The following is a 21,003-nucleotide window of genomic DNA, read 5'->3' on the forward strand; positions in this document are numbered from 1 at the left end:
GGAGAAGAGCTGTTTTACTAACATCTTTCTCCTTGTGCTTCCTCTGGCTGAAGCCAGTATGCAAATGCGTGAATGTCCCCCCGCATACGCACTCAAATGTGTAGGTACACACATGTACCAGGGCCAGGGTATGCACATGCACTGCTGCACAGAAGCCCATATAGCCAAGCACATGTTCATAAACACATCTATATTCACACATGCCAATGCACTGACGCTCCTGCGTCCTGCATGCCCACGTGACTGTGCAGCAGGGCTCCCCTGTGCAGGCATGCAGGTTTGGGAGGTCCGTTCACATGCCAGGGTGCCGACTGGGGTCACACGTATGTGTGTATGTGCAGGACCAGCTCTCTGTGCAGGACCAGCACACCCGTGTGCAGGCATGCAGGGACACGCATGCCGTCTATAACCACAGCCTTTTATTATGTCACCCAGCCGCCTGTAATAAATAGTTACATGTCACACTACATGGCTTGGCTGCGACTGACAAAGGTCCTGCAAGGCAGGAGAAGCTATTATAGGAACAGATTGCTGGAATAAAATATTAAATTTCCACTTATCAATCTCTTTAATGCACTATAACTCTAATAGAAGCATTCAGCCTTCTCCCTCTGAACAAATCGCCCTCCCCATGAGGGGGCTGAACTAGCCCTGCACTCCTCCTCTCTGGGGCCGGGGCTGAGAGGAAGGATGCTGGGTGGCAGAAGGGAGGAGGTCTGTACCCAGGGAGACAGGAAGGGGAAAAGCCGCTGCAGGGTTTTCTCTGCATCAGCCTTCCGTTTTTTTTTCTCCCAAGGCTGGCTGCTCACAAGATTGAACTCCATTTATTGCATGCAGCTCTTGAAAAAGGTTTTGTGGTCCACTGACAATCCCTAAATTGCCTGCGAGACCCAAACAAATGTACCTGTAATAGCTGAGCGAGGACGGCTGAGCCCTCCCCAGCACTGGCCTAATCGGTCCTTAGGGAGAGCTGGATAAACATATTCAGATCCCATGAATTATTAAAAGCATTTTTTTATGTGGTGGAGGCCTGGCCTAACGGGTTGGCCGCTAATCCCTCCTAGCGGGGCAGCTGTCAGTGTGCCCTTCCTTCCTTTTCTTCTACCCTCAACCCCACAACTCGGACCTTTGGGAATAAATTGAGATCACAGGCAGGCAGACATAAACCCAAAGTCATTCCCCAGAAATCCTGCCAGTCCCCTCTTCCCTTGCCGGCACTGCACTGATGGCGCATGATGCTCTACCAGTCCCGTGGAAAAAACCACCAAGAAGGGAGACATTTACCGAAGCTCAGAGAGGGAACCCACAGACCCTCGTCCCTAGAAGAACCCGTGCCTGTGCAGGTGAGTCAGTGCAGCCCGCCCGGGCTGCAATGCTCTTGTGGCGCTGAGACAGATTAAACGCTGGCGGGTGGCAGCAGGAAATATGAAGAGGGCTGTACCTGGTGTTTGGGAACATGTGTCCTGACAGCGACCGCAAGAGAGACAGGGTGGCTGGATAGATAGAATGACAGCAAGAAATGGACATACAGACTATGCAGAAATAGAAAACGAGACACAGTGATGCGAGCCTGTTCCTCTTTAGGTCTTCTGCAATACCTATCCCACCTCCTTCTCTGGGACTGAGGACTGAGCTTGGAGGCTTTTTCCCTCTGATCACTGTTTCAAATGTGACCCAAGGTGCTAGTTACTGCGCGGGATGGTTTTCTATTGCCGATAGGAAGGGAGTCTGCTCAGTCTGTACCAGGCAGTTGCCTGCACTGCCCCAGAAACACAGTGCCTTTGGTGGCAACTCCCATGGAACGGCCAGCTGAACGGATTTTGGCCTCGACCTTCCCTGTCTTCGGGCGGTTGGGCAGGGCGGGTGCTGCTCCACTCTGTCCTGAACAAAGAGCTTTGTTATTGTGGTGCCTTTCACTGGCAAATGAAAAATCCCCCAGAGAAAAGCATATACCAGGAACAACTCAGCAGGCAAGTATCCAGGACAGGAGGTGTGAATTAAAGGCCTGCTACAGTGATAATGATCATAAATAAATACTTGGTAATTAGCATCTAATTAGCACATCCCATCCATTGACCTCCAAGCACTTGGATAGAAGAAGATTAGCCCGGTTTACCCATGTTACAGAAGGGAACTGAGGTGGTGAGGGTGCCAAACACAGTGCTACTGCTAATTTCAGGAGGTCAGCTGTCTGGGCCTCGTCTTTGCGCTTGCTCAGCACTTACCACTGCAACTCAGCCTCTCTGAGAAGCCCATTTCGTCACTCTCAGGTTAGACAACTCTTCAAGGACCAGGGTGGCTCAGACAGGTGGCCGGCTATCAGAACAGCAAGCAGTCTGATTTGCCTCGACCTGGACAGCAGGAAGGGCTAACATCCCCAGAAACCCCCACGCCTTGGGAGCCCCCAGTGCCCCTCACTGCCCAACCAGCTCACAGGCCCCTGTGCTGCCTGTGGCATTTGCAGGACGCAGGCAGCTGGCTGCTCCCCAGCTCACCCGGCTGCAGCCAGTCTCGCTGCTCTCCCCAGAGAGAGCAGGTCTGGAGCTAGCCCACCACACAGCCCCTGCTGCGAGCCCAGCTGGAAAAGTGCCCGAGGGCCGTGGTTCGTGCTGCTGGCCACCCGGCAATGGCCTCATGCTGGGGTGTAGGGGGAGCACCCGAAGGAGACCAGCGGTGAGCTCCCACAGCACTGCTGGCCAGCTGGGGGGCCAGAGGGGCCTCAGCACGTCGCCCCAGCTGCCAGGCATGCTCCCGGGCAGGCAGCGCTGCTCCCTCAGATGGTCACTCCCTCCTCTGTCCCCCGGAGCTCATTGCAGCGTGGCAGTGCTCCAACACACTACTGCAAGAGGTACTTTCCTCTCATGAGGACCCACAACTGCTGGTCGCTGTCTGTCATTAACCCACTGACAAAACGAATCACTTCTTTTACCTCAAAGGAATGGGGTAAACTTCCCTTCCCTGCCCTCAAAGCACCAACAGCCACTTTCCTCCTTTGGTGATGTCCTGCAATATCACTTTGTCTCTCTGAAATCAGGCTATTGCCATATGTTATTTCTTCTCTTTAACCTATTTCTTGACATCACTTTTTCTCTCCCTGACACTACCTAAGCATATCCACATGTCTTTTTCTCACTCCTGTGGCTACAGTGATTTGCAAGTCGTCAAATTCCTTCTGTCTCATATGACATTACATAGCATCATTTCCCATTGTCTGCATTCTGTGATGTTATTCCTTTCTGGAGCCCAGACAAAGCTACTCAAGTGCTCACAGCCTCTCAGTAATCTGTGGCAGCCAGGTGAGCAAGTGCACAGAACAACATGGCGTTGGAAGGAGCAGAAATGAAAAATCATGAGAATTGCCTAACATCAGAAATGCCAAACATCACCCCGAACAAATAACTCATCCATCTCATGCTTTACTGCCTCAGTGGCAGTCTATATCCTCATCCTACTCCTTCTACCTTCTAACAAATACCTCCCTGACACGTCTTCGCTTTTAACACGTCCAATGATCTCTCCGAATCCAAAGCAGAAGACAAGGGGGAAACAAATCGAATGTAACTTGGTGTAAGAAAGGAAGAGACAAGAGGAAAGGAGAAAAAATCCAAGCCAAACCAGTGCAAAACCAGTGCAAAGCAAAGAACTTCACTGCACCCTTTGCATCATGAAACTCCCCACCCCTAGAAGGAGACACTGGTGATTAAGACAGACATTAAGGAGGTGTAACTGACTGGTAGTTCTCAGTCGCTCACACGCTCCTCTCCCCACCTCCTCCTCCTCTGCTGTCCTTCAGAGCACACCAAGTGTTTTCCTACCTGTGACATTGACTTCTACCAAGCCCGACCTTGTACCGATGGCGTTGGAGGCCTCACAGACATAGGTACCAGCCACGCTGTAGGACACAGGCCCTTTAAAGTAGATGGTGTTGTTCTGGATTTCCACGCTCCCTGGCAGAGTCCCGTTTGGCCTAGGGGAAACAAAGATCACGGATGAACCCAGAGATTATACTCAGTAGGGTCAAGCAGTACTGCAGAGGTGACACTGACATGCTGGTTCTGCGCTTGCCCTTAGGCAGGTCCAGAACCTGGTGGTGCTGGCTGGAAAATACCCATTAACGTAGTCAGCCTTGAAACCAAACCCTCAGAAAGCAGCATACAGGAAAGTGTCAGTAGAGTGTCTCCAGGGTAAATCCATTGCATGATGAGAAACAGGTTCTTTACATGGATTGTTTTTAATTTTCCCTCCTCTGTGATTACAAGGGAGACTGGACATATTTGGGTCACATACAACCCCTTGGATTTGGCTAACGGGATGTGGAGCACCTTCAGCCTATGTTCTCCCCTATCCAGAAAACAGACTCAGAGCCTTAAAGCGGTTCATTCTCCAGCACAATCTCCAAGTTGGTACAAGCTTAGGGTAAGATGGCCAGGTCACTCAGTTGTTTCAGGTGGCTCACCTCTAGCAGGCTCATCTTCAGAGTGCTCCTCCACCCCTGACTCTCAATTTGATGGAAAACAGGGATGGGACACCAACCTGACCCTGCTTTACTCCAGTTTCCTGCCCATGTAACTCTCCTGGGCAGCTGATCAGCCAGTGTTAATTGCAACTCACGCTCAAGTAAAGCGGTGCTGATTTAGATCCCTGCCATCTATGACCTGCCTATGTCAGAATAGTTAGATAAGTGTGAAACTGGAATAACGCAAAACTAAGTCTAGAGATACACGGAATAAATGAACAAAGGCAGATACAAAATTAAAACCCCTGTGTGTTAGGAAAAGACACACACAGCCTGGTTATTCTTAATTAATGAACCAAAGTAAAGTAATTACTTCTCATAGGCAATTAAAAATTACTCAGATAATTCTTTCCCCTCCTCCCAACAAAAATGTGCATATATTGTCAGCAATTTGTAAGAAACAAAAGGGAGCAATGGGGGTATAATTAGGTTTGTAAAGAAGTGCCTAAATGCACGTGCACGTATTTTGCGTGTCTACATATACACATGGGCACATATGTATAGCAAACACGTTAGTCTTTCCCAGCTACATCAAGCCAACGATCCCAAAGCTGATGGAAGAATAGAATAGCCTTACATTGGCCCTCTGCCTACAGGGTCCTGAATCTACAAAGGCAAGGGCACACCTAAAAGCTGTGGTGCTAAAGAAGGCTATTGCTTCCTCTAACAGCTCCCCAGACTGTTGCTCATCACGATCCAAATAAGAGGAGAGGAAAGCAAGGCTGGTTTTTACATTCCAGGCAGGAGCAAAGCATCAGCAGCAGTAATTGCTTCCTGACCTCCAAGAAAGGGAAGAGGCACATATGAGCACATGGATAAACCAAAGATGCTGGTGGCTACTTCTCTGGCTGCCCAGCCAAAGAAATGAGGAATCAGTTTGATATGACCAAAGTGCTGCTGTGGGGAGGAAGGGGATGGCCACGGATCTTACTGCTTACCTCCCTAGACACACACCTAGGTGGTTGGTTGCGGTACAGTTATTTAACACGCTTTCATCGCATCTGCTTGGGCTGCCTCTTCCTCACAGGGCCCCACTCACAGGCAGCCTTGGGTCAAGAATGGGAGAGCAGGAGTCTGAAAGAATCAGGGGACAACTGTGTGTCCCAGCTTTTTCTTCCTCCTCCCCCGCTTCTGCCTCTATTTCTCCCAGTCTCACTTGCTCCCTCTCTCTTTCTACTTTCCTCTTCTTCCGCCTCCGTTCTCCTTACCTTCAGCTGCACTCCATCTTTCCTTTCCACCCTCTCAGGTCAATAATCCTATACTCAGTCCTAACTGATGCACTAAGCATGCGAAAAGGGAGCGGCTGGGGAACTGGACTGAAGCGCTATCTGTCTCAGAAACCCATACTCTTTAATTCTGTGCTTTCTCTCTCTCCATTTTTCTCCCCACAGTTCCTTCTCAAAGCAAAGTATTGACACTCCCAGCCTCTTAGCTGTAAGTCAAGAAACCCTTGCAGGCTAAAGACAGACAAATGGACATACATACAGCTCACAGAGAATCCACAGGAAAACAACTCTTTCCAGTGTTTAAAAAAAAATAATCATCAATCACACAAGCACATAGGGACCAGCTCAATGCCTGGCTCAAAGATGTGCTGTTCTTCCCAAGAACTGTTTCTGCCAGAGCTGAATTTATTACCAGCACAGTGTGTAAACCAGGTGTGCATATGGCATGTTGTACTCAGACTCAGTCATGCAGCGCCATGCTCAGCCCTGACACCTGCATCCCCTGTTGTGTTTGAGCCTGGTTGGTAACTAACCCTCTTTCCTGCCCTGGGCCACAAAAACATCACCTGTCTGAGACATTTGGCACCTGGTTACCCCATGCTTCAGCTCTCAGCCTGCCTTCAGCATCACTATCGCAGCAGGAACAGACTGCCCCAACAGAGATCGGAGGCCACTTGTGCTGCTGGCTGTGTCTGTACACAGCGACAGAGCTCCTGCCACGGACAGCCTGATGCCCAGGAGCTCAGCAAGTGCTCAGCCTCCAGCCCCGCATGTGAGCAATAGCAGAACAAAGGGATGACAAGGCTTGCCCAAAAGCAGAAAGAAAACCTGCCTCCTGTCTCCAGCTCCATCTCACAAGGCTTGCTGCAGCTCAATTTGCCAGCCCTGCTACACAGAGATGGCCTCTCTTCTGCCTTGGGTGCCACAAGGGGCACCTTTGCCTCTAACACTTTACTGGCAATGTTGTGAGGAACCCAGAGAGCCCCCTTAGGGTTTAAGTTGAACTGGCAGAACCAACAGAGGGAGAGAGCTGGCGACGAGAACTAGAAAAAAGGCAAGAAAAACAATCCTCTTCAGACTTTCACTGTGAACAGTTTGATCTGGGAAGTGAAATGAGAGAGAATATGCCTAGCTCCTTGCAAAGCCATTTTGAGAGCCTCTTTGCTGATGACAAATGCCAGCTGAAAAGAAGAAAGGATCCATTTGATCTTTCTTTTTTAAAGCTACATGAGTGCTTATAGAAAAGGAAGAGAGGGAGAGAGAACCACATCAGGTTGCATCAATTCCTATCCGACTCCCCAGACACCCCTTGCTCACTTTTCAGTCTCTTTAGTGTGTTCAGCAAAAAGCTGAAACCCTGGAGGACGAGGAATTGCTTCTGTTTAATGTCAGTCGCGTGGGGATGAGTGCTCCAAAGGGGAGCTCCTGCTTACAGCTGGGGCTGATTCCAGCTGGGTTTTTTCACACACAGACAAATTTTGTGCTATTTGTGCCCCTTTAAGGAAGGGAAATCCTGGGTTCTTTTCCAGTTCTGCTACTGGAGCACTTAGTGGTGCTGGGCAAATTATTCACCTTGTCATATCTCAGCTGCTTCATGTCACCAGGGCAGAGCATTATTGCGGTGGAGTGGGAATAGGACGTTATCCTGGGTATCGAGGATGCACTGTGCTGGCAGCGAGCTCCACCTCAGCCCAGCGGAGAGGGGGTGTGTATGATCCTTACTCACTGCCCTGAGTCTGAACTGGAAGATGCTGGGGGAAGACTCAGCTGAAAGATGGGGGCAACCTCTGTCCATCGCAAGGTGAGGTGGCTGTGTGAGGCTCAACTAAAATGCTAGTCCCAGGTCTGTAAGCCGGGGCCAGAGGCCACGTGAAACTTCTGATAAAGTCCACCCACCCAACACAAGTCCCTTGCCCTAGTCGCTTCAAACACTGCATTGCCTGCCTCAAAAGCACAGGCCACCCTCTAGACAGGGCTGGCAGGGCAGCAAGCCTTGTTTTGGATCTGACAAGCTCAGATTCAGAGGATGGCCAGCACAGGAAGGGTGAGCCAGAAAGGCCAAGGCTGAAGACAGCAGCTTCCCTGGTTTGCAAATAAAGAAATTAGTTCCAGTCCATGTGCAATGAAGGCCTCCTGGCAGAGCTGTGCCAGCGAACCAGAATCAGCTCCGAGCATTCTGCAGGAGCACAGCTCCAGCAACTACAGGTATCCAACTCCCCCCTCACATGCACAGGTTTTACCTTGGGAGTGACACCACTGACAGTAACAGGACTGGGCCCTGCCTGACCAGAGGGCAACTGAGGTTTCAACAGAGACACCTTGGCCCTGTTTGATGATCATAAGTGCTGGCTGAGAGCCGAAGCACTGTAGGCACTTACAGCTTCCATTCATAGGTGTGAGCTGGGGGGTTGGCATCAGATTTGCATATCAGCTTCACGTCCTTCCGGTTGAGAAACCAGTTGCCATCAAAGCCCTCAATAGTGACTTCTGGCTCATCTGCAGGGGGACGAAGAAAATAGGAAAGCAGGATGGAAAAGGAGAGGAAAGAGTTATGGAAAAGGAAGGGGGAGAAAATGAAATAGGCAGAGATGAGGGGGCAGGGGTGGGAGTAGGAGAGAGATTGCAAGGTGGGAAAGGTGATGGGACACGAAATGTGAGAGAGGGTGAATGAAGGAGAGAGAGAGAAGGGGAGGAACCAAGGGACAGCAGAGACAGAAAGAGAAGGAAGGTGTGAAAAGGAGAAAGCATATGATTATTCCAAGGGATCACCCCAGTTTTCACTCTCCAGAAAAAGAGAGCAGCCCCCTACTTTATCCCCTCCACCAGACCAACATCTTCCTTTCAGAAAAATCCTCTTTTGCCAGACTTTATCACCCACCCCAGGGACCGACCATGGAGCTTTGCTCTCCAGCCCTGCCCACGCTCACTTACACTGCACGTTGAGGGTCATGCTGTCAGTGAAGCGGTCCAGCTGGTAATTGACCACGCACATGAGCTGCTGCCGGTGGGCCTCCCGGCTTGGCACCAGCCGGTACCGGCTGATCACTGTGATGGTGCCATTGCTATTCCGGATCTCCTGAAACTCTGCTTCCCCTTTGAGCTTGGTGTCCCAGGTGACAGTGCTGGGGGGCTTCCCATTAGAGGAGGTGCAGGTAGCTACCAAGATCTTTTCTGTCCTGCCAGACTTTGCAATAAGTGGCCGCTTGGTGCCCTCCATCCGATTTGTTGGTTTGGCTGCAAGGAAGTGCAAAAAGGAGGAGGAAAAGAAAAGAGTACAAAGAGATGGTTAGAAAAGCAACGCTACCCCCTCTACTGCAACCCAAGAGACATCTAGCACCACTGAGCCTGTGACAGACCTTGAGGTGAATTCAGAGCTGCTGCAAATTGCCAGCAGCCTACTCTAGAGGCAGAATGGTAGAGGTGCCCTAGATGCACAGATACACAATGGAAAGTCAATCCTTTCCTGCCATAGCTTTCCAGCCCTATATTAGAATGAGAAACTGAAATTGGAAAGCAAATGAATCACGTAGGCCTTCGGTGGGGTCTATTCACTCACAACCCCAAGCTCCATGGACAAGCTCTACTTGTGCTTGGGATGCCTCTGCTGTCTTTTGTCTCTGTTCACTTGACAGCCACCAGCTGTCACCACCAACTCACCACTCCCTTAGGGAACAGGTCACTGCTATTGCACGTGCATTGAGATATGAGCACCGAGGTCTGGAAAGAGGAAGAGGTGCTCCCATGATAGCTCAGTGAACCACCTACTCTGGGTCCCCTGCTCTTCACATGTTTACAATCAACTTGAAAGATAGTCGTAGGTAAAATTTATACCCAAGATTCATCTTTACCCTGAGCACCCAGGACATGAGTCTCAGGTTCCTCCAGATCTGTTTAACTGGAGGCAATGGTTCACACTGCAAAGCTTGTCCAGTATCTTACCCAGCACAGTGAGGTTCAGTTGACTTTCCCTGTTGCCAGTTGGGAAGGTAGCAAACTCACAGATGTAAACTCCCTCATCCTCCAGCTCTAGCCGAGAGAGCTGAATGGTGCCATCTTTGAAGGAAGGATTCCGGAAAGTCACCCGCTCTTTGTAGGGAGAGAGGATGGACACACCCATGGCAGGGTTGTAGATGGCCACATTCTGCTTGGAGCCGTTGGTGGCTTTCTGCCACGTGACCTGCGTGATCTTCACATTCGGGAGCGGATTGGTGAAGCTGCAGTGCAGGACCACATCTGTCCCGATAAACCCCGAGACTGTGTCATTGACTAAGACAGTCTGAGCTTGCAGCCCTGCAATAAAATGGAAAGACATGAACATATGTGTACTTCTCAGACAGAGAGAGAGAGAGAAAAAGAACGGTTACTTGGACATCAGGCCCATGAATGCCTTTATTTATTACATTTGCTTCTTCTTGGCGTGGCTGATACTAGAACAGTCTATGGCTACAGGCACTCAGTACCTTCTGCAACTACCTGCATCCACCTGCAGCTCCTGCAGCTTCATTTCTGTTCATAAACATCCTCCTTCCCACAATTGGTATTCACACTTCACTATGACCAGCCCTAATGCTCTGCAGCCAACTTAGGGCTCATGATCACCAAAAGGCACAAGGTTGGATCAATATACTTTGCTTCCCTCTGTCTTCAACTTTGGACGACACTAAACTAGTTATTCTAAATATACAAAGTATGTGTATCTGGAGGTATATGAAAGCACTGCTAACTATCAGCATAGCATATCCTAACATATGCTAACACACACTCAGACATCCATTTAATCCTACTGGAAATGCATCAGTAATTAAATGAGCTGCAAAGACTCAGCCCTGATTTCAAAGTAGCAATAGTTCCCATATAAGAACAGATTTACAGCAGTGCCTATACACCTTGCATGGTCTACCTGCATGACCTAGATTGTTTCTGTGGCCTTTTTTTAATCCCAGAAGTGGTTGCATTTAGGAACCTTCCATCTTGATTTTGTGGAGTAAAGATGAAAGGTGCTTGGGAAAAGTGGTGGCTGGACCTCATGACTGCTATTCTGTCTCAGTCGATTCCTCCGCTGACAGCTGCAGAAAAATGTCTCCCACTAGACTGACCCTGAAATTCATCTTTGGCTGCCACTGTGTCTTTTCCTAATCTGCACATTTGGCGATAATGCTCTGGTAATTATACAGCCAGTATTTACATGATAAATACAACAGAGAAGCAAGGTGGTAAGAACAAGAAAAGCGGGTTTTGCATATTGCTTCTGGCAGAATATGAAACTGGATGTATTCTGAGAGACTGAGAGTAGAGGAAAGAAATGGGTAACAAAAAAAGAAAGATGTACAAAGAGTGGGAACATGAAAGGGTAATGAAAGAGAGAGAGACTGGGGAAAGAAAAAAATGCATAGCAAGAGAAACAGGACAGCATCTTCTAACTAAGGGGACAGAGCATTTCTGAAATGTCACCCCTACCCTGCTCTTTCAGGGACAAATGGGCTCCCTGTGCAAGGCCAAAATGAACTCCTCAGTCTTAGCCCCCACAGACCCCTGGCAGATGTGCCCTGTGGACTCTACATGTGAACCTGAGCAAGAGCCTCCTTCCTGCAGTTTCACACACACACAAGGGCAGGCACACAAGAGGCTTCTCACCCACAAATGCCACCTTTACCATTCTCCTGGCACACTCCCATGTCGCCCCCTCACTCCATGCCTGCTGTACTCAACCTGATCTCAGTTCCTACATCTCATCTAAACCTCGCTTCTCCCCTTCTCCTTCCCTCCACGCCAACTCTGTGACCCTGAGGCCAAGCCTCAACAATCCAGCCCAGCCATGAGACGCCATCAGCTGACCACAGTCATCAGCAGTTAAGACCGAAACTCAGTCTCTAGAGCTTTGTGTGAACTTGCCCCCTTCCCTGAGTCAAGTGCTCGTTTGCCCCACACCCTAGCATTGCGGCTGGGTGCTGAGGAATGTTTTTCAGCCCTGCTTACAGCCACAGCAAAGCACTGGTGCCCTCATGTGCTTGTATGCATGAAGCCATCGAGTCCTTAGAGGCTGTCAGCAGAGCTGGCAGGGTTGCATGTTCCCCCTCCCAGCATAGCCAGGGCCATTTTTGCCACACGTGTACCTCTAGAAACCAGAGCGAAGGGATGTTCCTGCTCTGATCAAGTCACAGCCAGACCACCTTTCTCCATGCTAACTGGAGGCATTGGCCAACTGGAGAAGGATGTCCAGGCAGTAAGACACAGTGAAAGACTTTTCTGACACCTGTCTGGCCTGTGTGCTGTGGGACCCCTTGGCCTACAACAGCCTTCCTGATGAAATGAGGGCACCAGGTGCAGAGCAGGGCTGGGTTTAGATAATGCTGTGCTGGGATCTGAGGACAGAATGGGTGGATGGGGAGCGATGTCTCCAACATGCTTTGCAGCATATGCTGCTCCTTCTACCCCGGAGGTGAGAGAGCATCTTGCAGAATTGCCCACACCCGCGGAGGTAAGCAACAGCTTTGCCAAGCAGTCTGGCTCTGAACTCTTTAGAGCCTCGCAAAGCGTGTGGGAGCTTGTCAGAGAGCAAAAGCAATCACGTAGCAAAGGCCCTGGGAACAACCTGCAGCCCATCTCACGGCTGCCTGGCTGTAGGTGTGCTCAGCACTCCCTCTTTCTCCCAAGGCTGGAGGAGAGTGGATTAATCAGCACTGGTCCCCACCTCTTTCATGAAGGGCCCATGCCCCCGAGCAGAGCCTGCCCGGGGCTGGGGCGATGGCACCGCTGGCTCTGCTCCCACACAAGCTCCCTGACCCCCCACAGGCCTCAGCGGTTCCCTTTGAACCAGGCTTTCGACATCCCAGTAAAAGAGGCCCCATTCACGACAGCAGGAAGTCATGGCCCAGCGCCTCCTCACAGTGCCAGAAAAGCAAGAGATGAGCTGAACCCCAGAGAGAAGAGGGCAGAAAGCTGCTGGCTTCTCCTCGAAGTTGCCCTTGAAGGCAGCTGGGAAGACAGCCCCGTCTCTCCCTAGCAGGGCGTGCAGATGAGGATCATGGCATGCAGGAGGCTATGCCGGGCTGAAGGCCACCGCTGCTCAAGGATGGGCACCTAAGACATGCCCCTTAAACAAAGATGTTGCCACCAACCTGGCAGAGAATGTGGTATCTATCACAAGAGAGAGATCAATCCAATCCATTATTACTATGCGCTTTCTTTACACTATGATTCCCCTGCAAATTAATGAATGACCCTTTTAAAAATCAAGTGATTTTTCTTGACCTTGAGTGACAGTAACAATTCCCAGTGTTGCCCTCCCCCTTCTACCCTACTCCTGCCATGGGATCCATGCATCAGTGCAGGCTGTACTTGGACAGAAACTGAAGACAACACAGCTTTGGTGCTGACAAACCTAAGCCTGAACCAGACCCCAGAATGATTCTGCAGAACCCTCCTCTGCCCAGGTGTAGAGCGTCAGACTTTCGGCTAGGGAAAAAGCCAGTGCCAGTTGAGGACTGCTTGCCAACAACAAAATGCTGCCAAAGCTGGGATTCAGGCCCCTACATGTAGCAGCCTTAACAAAAACACATTCCAAACTTTCTAGAGGCTTCAGGGGAAAAGGGAAAAAAAAAAAAAAACAGCAGAAAAAAATAACAAAACAAAACAAACAAAAACAAATACCCCAAAAAACCCCAAACACTGTGCGGAAATCCTGTTTCCTTTCCAGGTGACTGAATAACTCATGGCTCTTTTGCAAGACACGGTAAACTATGTTCCGCTCCTCCAAGCCTCATCAGGGAAAAAACGCACCCATTGCTCTGCTCCGTGCCACGGCAGTAACACCCACACCTCAACAGCAATGATGAGGAAGGGGCTGGATCAGCTTCCCATGCTCCCTATCCTAAATCAGATGCCAGAGGGCAAACTAGATTCTGTCATGCTCTGGGGAGTGTTTGTTTGCAAGGTGACTGAGCTGGGATGGCGGGTCTTCCCTCACCCCGTTACACACTCAATAATTCATCAGGGCAAGTGCATAGATAATTGATGGCAATGAGCGTGCAAGGCTGGGAGAGGAGGAGAAAATAAAATCACTAATCAGCCTCTGGAGAGGCTTGAACATATTAAGCAGGATGTGTGCGTGCATGTGCAGTGCTGGGGTTCGCCTTGCTTTTTCTTTGCTGAATGATGTGTGTGGTCGGTACGGCAGAGAAAAGGCTTGGGATACATCCTGCCATTTGCAGTTCCTATGCCAGGTCTCCCAGTGCCCACCAATCCACTCTGTCACCTCCCAGAGGGCAGCCAGCACACAAGGAAGGATTTGCTGTATAGGCTGAAGCTTGCCGAGTTGTGTTTTACTTATTAGGTCTTTGGTGTTATTTTTTGTTAAGGACCAAAAGCAATAAAAAAGGCCCAGCTGAGTGCCAAAGGCATGTTGGTGCCAAGACCTCATTAGTGGAGACCTCTGAGATCCTACTCCTCCACCCTGGCCTCTGAAGTGGTTTGTGTTGATGCCTTTCCCCACGATCCCAAACCCAGATATTTAGTAGGTCATGCAAGGCCTTGGGGGCACTGTGCAGAACTCAGGGTGCCCTGCGGGGCAGGCAGTGGGCTGGGAAGGAAGGTCTGGACTCCCTGGGTGTGAGGGGCACTGGGGAGGGAGCAGACTAAGTGACAGCTGGTGGCTCTTGAACCTGAAAACCTTTTCTCCTAAAAGCCCAGGAGGTGCTGTTACATTGAGGCTCCCACACTTGTAAATCTGGTTCTTGCTCCCCCATACAGAAAGCTCTGGAAATGATCTTCAGGCACTAGTGAGCTCTGTCACAACACTGAGCCTCCAATCAATGCCTCTTTGTTAAGAACCATGTGAACTACACAGTGCTTTGCACAACCTTGCCTCTGCTGAGCCTCTCACCGATTTCTCTCCCTCCTGTTCCCTGATACTCATCTCACCCCAAGGGCATTGAAACAGCCCTTGGCAGAAGCGTGATGAGCCACCCTCTGGTGTGGCAATGTTGATGCAAATGGCAGAGGAATCAGTCTTAATAGCATTTGGATCACTTAGAACTAAACTGAAGGGTCACAGTAGGACCTTACAAAAGGACAAAACAATGTCAATGTACAAAAGACCCGACACAAAGCACATGATTTTGAGACAGCTCCTTGCACTACACCTTCACTATGGGCAGCGATGTCTGTACGTGGTCCCATATGCCTCACAGACGCTTCAAACAAACAGATCTCCAAGAACTTTCCATGACGGGAGCTCAAAACTTTCCAGCTGGTGCCATCGATCAATTTTTCTCCTGGTATTTCTGAATTAATCTCTCAAGTCTTCCCTATTTTTAAGTGCAAATCAAGGTCTGAAATGCAACCCTTGTAGGACAGAACACAACCAGCTTCCAACAGCCCAAAGGAATGCCACAGGTGTGTTAGGCAGGGTGGGAAATGGGAAAGGAGATCCTAAATCCCAGCAGGGGAATTTCAGGTGGCAAGAAGCAAAGGTTTGAGCTGGTCCTTGGCCAAGATGTTGGGGTTAATACCTTTTCTCTTGCCACAGAGACTTTGTATTGATTGCCAGGCATTCAAATCAGTACTCTACTGCTCTTCCAAAAGAGCACACTGCCTGCCTCACCCCGCTAAGTCAATGGCTTGCAGCCGACTGCAATGAAGGAGTGGTCTCCAGTGACTCACCAACAGGCAGTTCCTGCAGCAGCAGACTTTCACTGGAGGTCTCTCTCTAATGCACTGATTCAGTTCTTCCCCACTTAAGTGTGGAGCTTGAACACCAAAGGGATTAGAAGAGGAAGACTGAGTTTCCAACACAATGGGAGGGGGCCTTAGAAAGAAGATGAGAGAGTAAGAGATGTGGCAAGATTATAGCTCCAGGTGACATGGCTGAACATAAAAGTGAAAGGCCTGAGATAACATTGTGATTGGGTGGGGGCACACCAAGAGAAACTGCAAGCCCAAGCATCCCTTTGCCCAGCTAAGAGCTGGAAGCTTTATGGGAGCTGACGGGAAATGGCAGCACGTACAATGGCCCATCTGGCTCTCATCCAAATCCCTCTCAAAAAAGAAAGAATGGGCTTGGCTTTGGCTTGCAAATGGGAAACACAGGGCCTTTTACTCTAGGTCACTGGTTCATATCCAGAACTAGCACATAGTAGCACAGCAGAGTTGTTATTATCTGAGGACCAGTCAATGGCTTGTATTGAGTGAGGTCTCTAGCCAGTCCTTCATTGGCTGTCTGCTGGGACAGCACAGTGGAGATGCCTTTGCGATAAAGCAGGGTTGCCTTCTCCTGCCTATGCAATATTTCCTCTTTGGATAAATAGAGCACAAAGCAGCCTCAGGATCCACTTGAATGAAAGATCATTCCCAAAGGGCCTGATCCATTGATGCTCTGCTTGTTCTCTGTTAAGGTCTGGGAAGTCTATTCATTGAACCACCAGTGGGATTCACACAAAGGCCGTAAACAAGACCAAGGCCATGTTTGTCTTAGGTGTTCTTCACAGAAACAGATGAAAGAAAAGCAGACGCCAGGGTGAGACCAGCCACAGATCAAGCAGATAACAAAAAGCAGAGAGAAACACCAGACTAGATCACTAGTTCTTGCTGTCTGTGCTTCAGCTTTGCAAACAGCCTCAGTTGCAGCCAGCCTTCTAGTTCTGTAGGAAAAGGGCTGAAACCAGAAGAGTGGGAAGGGAACAACCATGCCTGCCTTTGCTCCTGGCTTTCGCTCTTTGCTGTACCTTTTCTGACTTTCACACAGCTGCTTTGCTTCATCCCCCAAGTGAAGGGGAGAGCAACATGCCCCATGGCAAAAGCAGGAAGGCTGGCAGAGCAGGGCTCCTGCTGAAAGAGCTGACACAGCACTGGGAAAGGCCTTCCTGCAATAAAAGTATGAAACCCCATGCTCAGCAACAAAGCACAAAGGCTCCTCAGTCACCACGGAGGAGCCAGCTCCTGTTGCCCGCCCCGCCCCACAAGCATGTCAGCTAATCCTTCAGCAAGAGCTGCCAGTTCCCACACACCTGAGCAGCAAACCAGACTGCCCCTTGCCCCTACCTGACGTGCACCACTGCTCAGTACTTGGCCCACTTTCCTGTCCACGCAGCCTGTCCCTCCAGGCCTTTTGGACTGGACTTTGTTCCAGCTCCTGTCTCACCTGTCCACTGCCTGAGTTCAGAAAACTCTCATCTCCTTTCCCCTGTGGCCTTGTGCAACTTATTACAGCTAATTGACATTTCCCGTCTGCCCCTGCTACCTGTCTCCATAAGCTGGGAGAGGATTGCCTCTCAATCTAGTCTACAATGTTTGTTTCTTTGACTTGCTCTCCCTCCATTTTAGCCTTACAAATTTTCCTACCCCTCTCCTGTCTCTCCAGCATCATCACCACACCCCAGACCACTCACTTGCCTCTTCTCATCCCTAGCCAGTAGCTCCTCTGGAGGGGCACCAGTGAGTACGTCCAGGATCATAATTCTGCACCAGGAAAAGCATGCAGATGGTCAAGCAAAGACAAGGGAAGATGAAGAATAAAAAATCAAAGACCCTTCTCTCCAGAGTCATCTCATTCCCTGCCAGCAAGGAAAAAGCCAGTGTTTTCTTCCTTACCAACTCTGATCTGTAAACAAGAGGGAAGACTGAGAAAGAGGACTACATTCAGAGCCAATGCTTATTTGATGGTTGGGTGGGGAAGCAAGGGCAGAAAAGAACAGTACAACTGGAAAACCAAGTGTGGAGGAGGGGAAAGAAGCTGAAGCATTGAGCAGGGGGAAGCTAATTAAGCTCAGACTGTCCTGAGACCTTATCTTGATGGGCTGAGTCTCCAAATGTACATGATTATTTTCTCTGCCCTGACTCTTTCTTGGACTTCCGTGTTGCCTTGGATGTTATTCAAGGAGCCCCAGTCCAGGGCTAAATATTCTCACTATTAGAGCTCTCCAGGTGCAAAGGAGGAGGGATTTAATGAAGAGCTGTGAAGAGGGGATCAAGATAGTAACCCATAGAGAGTCTCATTTCCGAAATGGAGGAACTTGAGACTGAAGAGATTCAATAAAAACAAAAATAAACTTGATGGCACGGAAAGAGAGAACATCAGATCCTTCCTTCCCTCTCTGGGCCGACGGCTCAGAGCTGAAGAAGGAAACTGGGGAGCTCTCAGGGCTCAGCCCGGTGATGACTCACTCGCCTCCACAATGGGAACGCGACAAAGCCGAAACTCTGCTGACTCAGCCATGACTTCAGCGCCAGGGTTAATAGCTGGCAGCCCTAATTTGACTGCCCCCACCAGCCTCGACACCCCCTGATTCTCTCTGTCCTCACTCAAATCAAGCCTCTTTTATCAGAGGGGTAGATGCCAGGTCACAGGAAATTACCGAAGGATACAAACTCTCTGGTCTTCTGTCCATGACCTGGTGAAAAATGCAGCCCTGCCAAACCATGCTGGTATTGGCCAGGCCTGCAATTTTTGTGAAGAAGACCAAAACTGCTACTTTCCTATCGTTTAAATACATGCTAACCAGTCACAGCTTTCTGACTGTGGTCTTGCTTTCCTCTTGTTTTTCCTCCCATTATCCTTTTAATATATAATGTATTGGTGACATTTCACCATCTCCTTAAGTTGGAGAGAAGTGTTTTCTACTATTGCAAGTGAGAATGCCATGCTCTGTTCTACCATAATTTGTTCAAAGATAGAAACAACAAATCTTTTTTGTGACTAGAAAAATGTGATATATGTTCTGGTGGCTCATGACCCGTCAGAGCTGACAACTACGAAAAATCTTCGCAAACAACATGAACGCAAACATGGCAGCCAACAGATGCAATGGACAGACACCCTTCACTGGCTGGCTGCCTGTGATTTCCCTTGTAATGTGTTTTATCTTGTCCTAGAGAGATTTCTGCAGAAAAGTGGAAGAGTCTCAGACCTCCCAACTTTGCCTGGGCTGTTTAAGGATTCCTGACCATGAACAACAGGCCATAAAGAACAGTGTGTACATACAAGCGAAAACTCAGTGCCCTGCCTGATTTCCAGCCTGCTGCCACTCAGCTTTCTTATCATCAAGTCCCTGTGCAAGGAACTAATTTCACAAATTTCACCTCTTCCTGGATTCATGATCTCCACAGTGCAGAGTGACAGACAGCAAGCTTCAGTCCTACCCGGGCCCCATCTGTAGGAATACGTCTGCATATTTATGGAAAGCTTTGCATCTTCAAAAGGCTGTTCAAACAGTAACTAATTAATCCTCCAACACCTTGAGTGGCAGGAAAGTATTATTACCCCTGCTTTCAGGGATGGGGAAATCAGAGGTGCTGAATGACAAAGAGATGTGCCCAAGGCCACCCAAGCAATCACAGGCAATCTCACTTCAATGGCTTGGTTTAGATGTGAGTATCTGCATATTATGGTAACAATTCTCACCTAAGGAAGCGGGTATGGAGGCATTTGTGGTAAGGCCTCACAGCCCCACCCACCACTCATGCAAATAGAAAAGGTTACCCTCATTTTTATGGCTGAGGAAACTGAGGCACAGGGAGATGAAGTGGAAAACCTATTGTATTGACAGAGCCTGGAAGCAAACCTGAACATTATCCATGTCAACAGCTAGACTAAACGTTCCAAAAATGTGGCTCAGGGTTTTCTCAACAACGAGCAAACTGGCTAAAATCAAATCTATGACATTTTGTGTTAAGAACACACCAGAAATGATGAGACATTGAGACTGACACTAAGTGTCCCATTCAACTTCTGAGCAAAGCCAGCTCTGCAATTCCAGTTCGCATTACCCTGAGGAGGTGACATGCACTCCAGGTTTGCCTCCTCTCTCTCCCTTGCCAGATCTTTGGCTGCTGTGATCCTCCTAGCCCGGCTTTGGATCTGGCATGGCCTGCTACAGCTCAGCAGCAATGCCACCTCAGCAAGAAGAGAGACCTGAACAGGGCAGATTTGGGTGCATGGGAGTCCCTTCGACTCCAGACCTCACAGCAGCTGGTGGGGTGGAGTGAAGGGCATCTGGCAGAGAGATTGACTCCATGCTGGATGGAGATGCAGCTCTCATATCTATTAAGGTCACAACCTCCATCCAGGCTGTCTCGGGAATGATTGCTGAGCTTCAAAACGGCTGCACAGGTGGGGGCTTAGAGGAGCCTGCTGAGCTTGTAAGACTCAGAACTGTAAACAAGTGACAAGACCACCCATTAAAGGCAGCCTGTGCTGGCCCCAATCATGAGCATCTGAAGAGGGGGAAGGAAGGCAGTGAGTGAGGGTCAGAGCCCAGTGGGGAGGCCTCCCACAGGGGGTCATGCTCTCTCCCTCGTCCTGCCTGGTACTCAGCTCTGGGATGCATAGGACAGCGGCTTTGCTTTTCTGGGGATGCTAAGGGAGACCAACATGGTTATATCCACTCTTACCTGCCCAGAAAGGGGAGGGCAGTCAGCAAGGGCTCACTGCACTGTAAAGACAGACAGCATTTAGCCCAGAGCAGAAGGCAAGTCAGTCTCCCAGCGTGTTACACTTTTTTCCCCAATCTGAGGATGTCTGAGCAGGAAGGCTGGGATACCAACAACTGTGACAGAAGCTGCGGGTAGCTACAAGGCCTGAATTCCTATGGCAGGCTTGAATCACATATTTGCTCTAAACCTAACTGTTCCCGAAGTCTAGATTCACGAGAGACAAGCCAGGACCAAAAAATAATCAGTTCCCCATAAAGATCTATTAACAATCGACAGGATGGAGTCAACAGCCGAGTCAACATCCCATTTCCAGCCTCATGCTGGAGAAACCAGGCCCAGAGACTGAGGGTTAAATAACTCAGTTGGCCTTAATTGACATATTTCATTGACTTTCATAGTTATTTCATTGACGTTTGTTGCAACTGCATCAGCACTAGGCTCTCTGTTTCCTTCTTATGCAGTAATAGGCCGTGTTCAAAAGGCTGGCTATGCGGCCAGGAACAGCAGGCTGCTCAGCGGGGCAGACATATTTTCCTCCGTGCCATTGGGGAAAGCACTAGTGAGTCATCCTGGTCTTCAAAGACCAGGAGGTCAACTGGTCTCTCAGGACTTCTGTGTGCTTCATCCTAGCTGAAACTGGGGACTGACGAAGTGGCCACAAAAATGGAATGCATGTGAAAAAAAAAAAACCCTAGAGCTAGTGGAAAACTTTCCAACGCGGCATGTTTTTCTGATGGAAAGTGCCATTTAGTCCAAGCCAAAACTATCCACTGGAACGTGCTGATTTTGACAAAACTCAATTAAAAAAATAAAATGCCTTTTGATAAGGTTGAA

General features: G+C 49.4%; 1 protein-coding gene across 3 annotated transcripts in view; it reads right to left on the bottom strand.

Moving 5' to 3' along the window:
• Positions 1-21,003, bottom strand: part of NECTIN1 (nectin cell adhesion molecule 1) — a 101,487-nt gene that overhangs the window by 44,837 nt on the left and 35,647 nt on the right. For all 3 annotated transcript variants that reach the window (XM_086476911.1, XM_086476909.1, XM_086476912.1), the window contains exons 2-5: positions 9,682-10,032; positions 8,674-8,976; positions 8,121-8,238; positions 3,816-3,967 (exon numbers count right to left, since the gene is read on the bottom strand). In XM_086476911.1, the coding sequence (XP_086333037.1) occupies positions 3,816-3,967; positions 8,121-8,238; positions 8,674-8,976; positions 9,682-10,032 (924 nt within the window). The remainder of the gene's footprint in view (positions 1-3,815; positions 3,968-8,120; positions 8,239-8,673; positions 8,977-9,681; positions 10,033-21,003) is intronic.

The sequence above is a fragment of the Leptosomus discolor genome, chromosome 22 (assembly GCF_034619465.1).
Source record: "Leptosomus discolor isolate bLepDis1 chromosome 22, bLepDis1.hap2, whole genome shotgun sequence".
NCBI classification, from domain to species: domain Eukaryota; kingdom Metazoa; phylum Chordata; class Aves; order Leptosomiformes; family Leptosomidae; genus Leptosomus; species Leptosomus discolor.